We start from the raw sequence: 6,295 nt of genomic DNA, 5'->3' as shown, positions 1-6,295 counted from the left end.
GGCAAGGAAGTCTTAATGTGGTTGGTGACCAGCTACTTAACTTGCGGCCACAAATGGGAGGGCATAGTTTTTGCTTTTTTGGTATGGAAACATCTCCTAATTCCTTATTAGAAGAGCAATACTCCTCAAATTATCCATTCATCCATCAAATATTTTTTGACCAAGAGAGAGTTTCTACTTGCCCTTCCCTTGATCAGACTCACAGCTACATCCCTAGCGTCCCATTTTAGGGAAATCTACATGCAGCTTCTTCAGTAGTAACTACCAGCCAGACACACCTGAGGGTCTAAAGCATTACTTATTCCTCTTCCATTTGTCCTTCATGCCAAAGACATCAAGCCTCAACCTGTGTCATGGAGTCAATAATTGTAGGGGCTCTGGGATCAGATAGTCTTGGGTTCAAATATGGGTTCTCTCACTTCCTGGAGTAAAGGTGGTGTCTTGTGGACAAAAAACTGGACCCAGAACAGATATAAGAACAGAGGCCCTGGGGAGAGGAGCCACCGTCAGGGAAAGACTCACTCCCAGTGACTACAGAGAAGACAGCACTGTCCCCTGCCAAGATGAAGCTGCTGTTGCTGTGTCCGGGGCTGACTCTAGTCTGTGCCCACAAGGAAGGAGACCCTGATGTTGTAAGAAGCAACTTCGATATTTCAAAGGTAGGGGCAGTGGAGAATAGTGACTTTGGATTTTGGGGGGTGGTTTGGAGGATTCTGAAACAAGGTGACCCTCCTGGAGGACAGCAGTTCCTTGACATATTAGGCAAAAGGGGTGATTTCAGACCTTAGACTAAGGGCAGTTGTGCCATGTTAAAAGACGACAACACTTGGGGACCTCCATTCTCACTAGAGGGACAGTTGAAAGAGTCCTAGGTGTGTGGTGCCAATTGACCTGAGTTCTAATTTCATCTTCACATCACCGTGATGAGTCTTGGCCCACAGGCCAGAGTTCAAGGAGACAAGTGTTCATGTTGTATCTCTTTCCTCTTTTCTCACCCAATCATTTTATTGATTTCTTGCAGATTTCAGGGGAGTGATATTCCATTCTCTTGGCCTCAGACTCCGAAGAAAATATAGAAGAAAATGGTAGCATGAGAGTTTCTGTGGAGCACATCCATGCCGTGGAAAATTTTTCTTTGTTCTTTAAATTTCATACAAAGTAAGTGGGTTTTTTGCTTGGGAAAGAAAAAACAGAAGCCTGAATATGGTCTTGGACCTCTACACACACACACACACACACACACACACACACACACACACCCATATACATACATTCTGGACCTGTACCTAAAATCAGGGTCCATCATCTGGCACTGATTTGGGGTTTGGTGAACCTGTGGCTTTTCTAGATTCAGAGATAAGAATTGGTGAGAGGCATGAATTTAAATGGGAGTAGAGAAGGTAAGGGGTAGAGGGGTATCAGAATCATAAGTAGTGTGGCAAGACAGCATAGGTTAAGAGCATAGGATTCAGATTCAACAGACTATCTCGTTCTTGAATCTATACATGTGACCAAGAAAATTCATCTGTTTCTTCCCCAATTTTCCCTAGAGTAAAAGAAGATGATAATAATTGTCTCCCATGGTTTTTTGTGAGGACCAAGTGAGGTTATGTTCGTAAGGCACATATCTAAGAGGCTGGCACATGGTAAGAACCCAGCTAATTCTCTAGACGAGTAGCTATCGTAATAGTAATAGTGGGAAGTAGTGGTAGAGTAATAGTGATAGAAGTAGTTGACTCATTCTCAAAGCACCAAATAAAGTGAATAATGTAAATAAAATTTCTTTGGAAACTATACCCAAAAATGTTCAACAGTTAATCAGTGGAATCGTAAACTCAAGTTACAGGTAGAGTGTGAAGGAGCCAGCCCCATCAGTATCTCTTGGGCATCAGCTCATTCTGTTTTACAGGGTAAGTGGAGCATGTACTGACATGTCTTTGCTTTCTGACAAAGCAGGAGAGGATGGTGTATATAGTGTTACCTGTAAGTATGCAAAAAAAAAAAAAAGGGTCTTTCTAAATTCTACTTCCAACTGCAAGGAATTTGCTAAACCCCAGTATCTTCAGGATCTTGATCAGTTTCTGATATGCTTGTTTAGGTAATACAATGGGGCCATCTAATAGCCAATATCCTGAATTTGGGAGAAATGTGTGTGTAAAAGCCAGTGCCTGGCACACAGAACCATCAGGTATAGAAGGCAGTTTGGTCACATGTACCTCCTGCAACAAAAGAAAATCGGCAAAAAAAAAAAAAAAGTAAATTGGCAGGACAGCTTCTCATTCCTTGCCCACTTTCTGATGATGTCTGATGGCTATTGCCACAGCACATTATTCAAGTTACAGCCCTGGGTATATAATGCAACGGGGCTTATAGAGAAGACAGAGACACACAGTTGGCAGAGACAGCTGAGAGAGGGTAGGTGAGTTTCAGGGAGGATGATAGAGGGAAAACTGCTGCTGTGGCTGAATTTTTCTACCCCTAGTGGTCAGTCTACCAGCGTTCCTTAGAAGTTGCCTCATGAATCCCAGAGAGATGCAAATGGAAGGCAGTAGATATCACTCTCTATTTCTTCCAGGATATGCACTTGAATTTGTTTTGTGGGAGAGAATAGGAAGTGAAAGGGTTTCACTTCCTTCCCATGGACCAAAGGAGTTCTGAGCTGTGTTCTGTTTCCTCCACAGATGGTGAAGACAATAAATTTCACATACTTCAAACGAACTGTACTGAATATATTACTTTTTATCTCATGAATGTCAACAACAATGAATCATTTGCTGGAGCTCTACGGTAGAGTATTTTCATGCTGACGCTCACCGTGGGGTGGGGAGACTGGGGAAGGAAGGAAGCCTGGAGACAGAGTGGTCTTCCCAATCTTATCCTGGGACATCTCTCCTCCTCTGAAGATAGATGCTCACCTTTGGGAAAATTTCTCAGGCTCAGTGTTGGGAACATGATGAATCTCTCGTCATGCCAGAAAGATATCCTAAAGATGCCAAATTCAAGACAGGTTATTTTTTCATCCCCAAGACTTCTGCCTAAGCACCCAATCAGTACCATTTATTTTCCCATCTGGCTGGAGCCCCGCCCCTCTGATGAGCCTCAGTGACCAATAAAAAAGACAAAGCGGGCCTCCCTGGTGGCGCAGTGGTTGAGGGTCCGCCTGCCGATGCAGGGGATGCGGGTTCGTGCCCCGGTCTGGGAGGATCCCATGTGCCGCGGAGCGGCTGGGCCCGTGGGCCGTGGCCGCTGGGCCTGCGCGTCCGGAGCCTGTGCTCCGCAGCGGGAGAGGCCGCAGCAGTGAGAGGCCCGCATACCGCAAAAAGAAAAAAAAAAAAAAAAAAAAAAAAAAAAAAAAAGACAAAGCAGTTACTGTCACTCTTCCCACAGCCCGAGAACCAGACATGAGCCCCAAATCAAGAAAAAGTTTGTGAAAATTTACCAAAAATATGGGATTGTTAAGGAAAACATATTTCCACATGTTTCCATATTACCAAAGTCGGTAAGTTGAGCTCTCTCTGGCTTTCTCTGCCTAAATTCCCATTTTACTGAATTGGAATGTTCCTGAAGGGAAAAATCCAAGAGAGGTTAATACCCCAGTCAGTCCCCTTTGTCCTAACCTGGAGAAGCATCTGGTTTCATTCTGGGAAATAAACCAGGGTTGGTATTTGAATGTGCTCTTCTCTGCCTCTGTAGATCACTGTCTCCAGGCCCGAGGGAGTGGAGTGGCCCAGGCCTCCAGGTTGGTGAGCTCTGCTGGAGAGGGGCTGGCTCAGGGATCAGTGCCTCCCAAAAGCATTAGGGTTTTATGTCCAAAGATTACAATAAAAATAATTTGGTAAGGAAGCTTTTTGGGAGAGCTTGAAATTTGGAGTTGGAGGACCTGCATTCAGGATCCACACCTGCTATGAGCTTTTTGAGCAAATGATGTAGCAATTAAAAGGGAAACAATGATGTCTACCTTACAGAGTTACTGTGTGGATATAATGCTGGAGAAAAGGGCTCAGTAATTGATAATGTTGTAAAAATCATGACTTAAAGTTTTAAATGGGAAAAGGGTGTGAGTGTGAAACTCAAATACATTCCTGTGTTCGTGGTCCATCTTCCAAGCCCAGAGGACCATCTCACCCTCCAATTTATGGAAAAATTTTCTTCCTTCAATCTCTTCCTTTCTTCCTGCACATTCTTAACTTCTAATCTGGGAATAGAGTTGTCTGACCTTCCAGTTGTCTTCCAACCTGGAAAATAGACTCTTGAGTTTCCTCATCTGTCTCCTACCTCAGGTTTATTGTGGGGCTTCATTAGCAATTATGGCTTACATAAAGGAAGCATTTAATAAAAGATTGCTATGGCTTTTGCCATTATTCCTCAATTTGTCAAAAATTCTTTAAAACTTCCAATGCTGAGGATGGCAGAAACAAGCCTAAGATCCTTCATTGCTTCTTTTCTTCTTTTCATAGACTCAACTGGGGGAAGGTTAAGATGGGATCAGCAATAGAAAAAAAAAAAGTCATTTACTTAACACCCTCCCTACCCCTATTCTGGCAAATAGCATGGGTTAGAATGCAGGTTGACAACTATTTCTTCAACATTTTTTTTTTTTGTAATAGAAATTCTCTTTGTCCTCAGTTCAATCTGAGAAGCACTTAATAAGTTTCGGTGTTCTCATTCTCATCTGCTTATTTAGCACTGGGTGAGTGCCACCTCACTTGGGCTCCAGGATCTTCTCTTCCATGGTCCCCACATCATCTTGCAACAAGTTCTGTGACCTGATTTCCATTACTATCGCATGGGAAGGCTTCAACTCTGCATCTTCAGGATCTTCCCTAATTATCTAGGAAGACTCATCAGCTCACCACAAATCAAAGTTACCTGCAAATTTCTAACTCTCTTTGCCATATTCAGGACAACAGTACCATGAATAAGACCTTCCTCTACCTGGTCAATAAATGATTCACCTTTCAGTCATGTGATTTGTCTTTGTTTATGTTAAGAGATGTGGGGTTGACAGGAAGCAAATGAGGGCACTTCCTTGGCCCAGTGTCCATAATCTTCCTCTAGCTTCTCAGAATCTTCCCTGAGTTTCAGGATTCTCCCTCGTCTGCAGTAATTCTCTGTCCCCATGAGTGCTACTTGCCTTTTGATTTGTCCATTTCTTAGTGACCTGGTAAGACAAACTATAAGACTTGCGCTATAAATTGCTCCATCCTAGAATTCTCTTTTTCAGTGGTGGTACTGAGAGAAGGATGCTGCTGGGGCTGATACCAGCTCGATATGTTTCAGAATATGCCCTTATACCCCAGCTTCTCTAACTCATCCGTCCTATGAGATGGTCAGTGTCCCTTCTTTCTTTCTTTCTTTTCTTTTCTTCTTTTTTTTTTTGGTATGGCAAATGTTTTTATTTTGTAGAAGCACATCTATGATATCTAAGTTGAAAATTACCATTATAAGATGTTGTTAGTTTCTGAAAGTCTTCATTTTTTAAAATTTTATTGAAGTATAGTTGATTTACAGTTTTGATTTCTGCTGTACAGCAAAGTGATTCAGTTTTACATATATACATTCTTTTTCATATTCTTTTCCATTATGGTTTATTACAGGATATAGAATATAGTTCCCTGTGCTATACAGCAGGACCTTGTTGTTTATCCATTCTATATATAACAGCTTACATCTACTAATCCCAAACTCCCATTCCATCCCTCCCCCAGCCCCCAAACCCCTTGGCAACCACAGGTCTGTTCTCTATGTCTGTGATTCTGTTTCTGTTTCATAGATAGGTTCATTTGTGTCATATTTATTTATTTATTTATTTAATATTTATTTTGTCTGCTCCAGGTCTTCATTGCGGCACGTGGGATCTTCGTTGCAGCATGCGGGATCTTTAGTTGCGGCATGTGGACTTCTTAGTTGTGGCATGCAGACTCTTAGTTGCGGCATGCATGTGGGATCTAGTTCCCCAATCAGGGATCGAACCCCCGGCCCCCTGCATTGGGAGCGTGGAGTCTTACCCCTGGACCACCAGAGAAGTCCCTGTGTCATATTTTGGATTGCACATATAAGTGATATCATAATGGTATTTATCTTTCTCTTGGTCAGTGTTTTTTCATACTCTTGGAAAACTTCCTTCAACCACTGCTTTTATCTACTGTGAACGTGTTAAATGAGATTCCATGAAATGTGAGCAATACTTATCTGCAGCAATCTATATGTGGTACATTCAGGAGGCATCAAGGAGGCTAAGTGTTATTAACCTCTTCTTTGGGGAGCTTACAGGCTTTGGAGAAAGTGAAGTTAA

At 42.5% G+C, this 6,295-nt stretch overlaps 1 protein-coding gene across 1 annotated transcript; it reads left to right on the top strand.

The window, feature by feature from the left end:
* The first annotated feature begins 467 nt into the window (after positions 1 to 467).
* LCN9 (lipocalin 9) lies at positions 468 to 5,913 on the top strand. Its single transcript, XM_081237898.1, is given in 8 exon segments — positions 468 to 659; positions 1,022 to 1,033; positions 1,037 to 1,158; positions 1,910 to 1,983; positions 3,388 to 3,408; positions 3,411 to 3,499; positions 3,694 to 3,739; positions 5,836 to 5,913. Coding segments are annotated over 8 exon segments (510 nt in total). The 5' UTR covers positions 468 to 563; the 3' UTR covers positions 5,886 to 5,913.
* The last annotated feature ends 382 nt before the right edge of the window (positions 5,914 to 6,295 follow it).

Source organism: Mesoplodon bidens (assembly GCF_964165515.1).
Source record: "Mesoplodon bidens genome assembly, chromosome: 6".
Classification (NCBI taxonomy): Eukaryota; Metazoa; Chordata; class Mammalia; order Artiodactyla; family Ziphiidae; genus Mesoplodon; species Mesoplodon bidens.
Note: the sequence above shows the minus strand (reverse complement) of the source record. Positions and strands in the feature narration are given on the sequence as shown.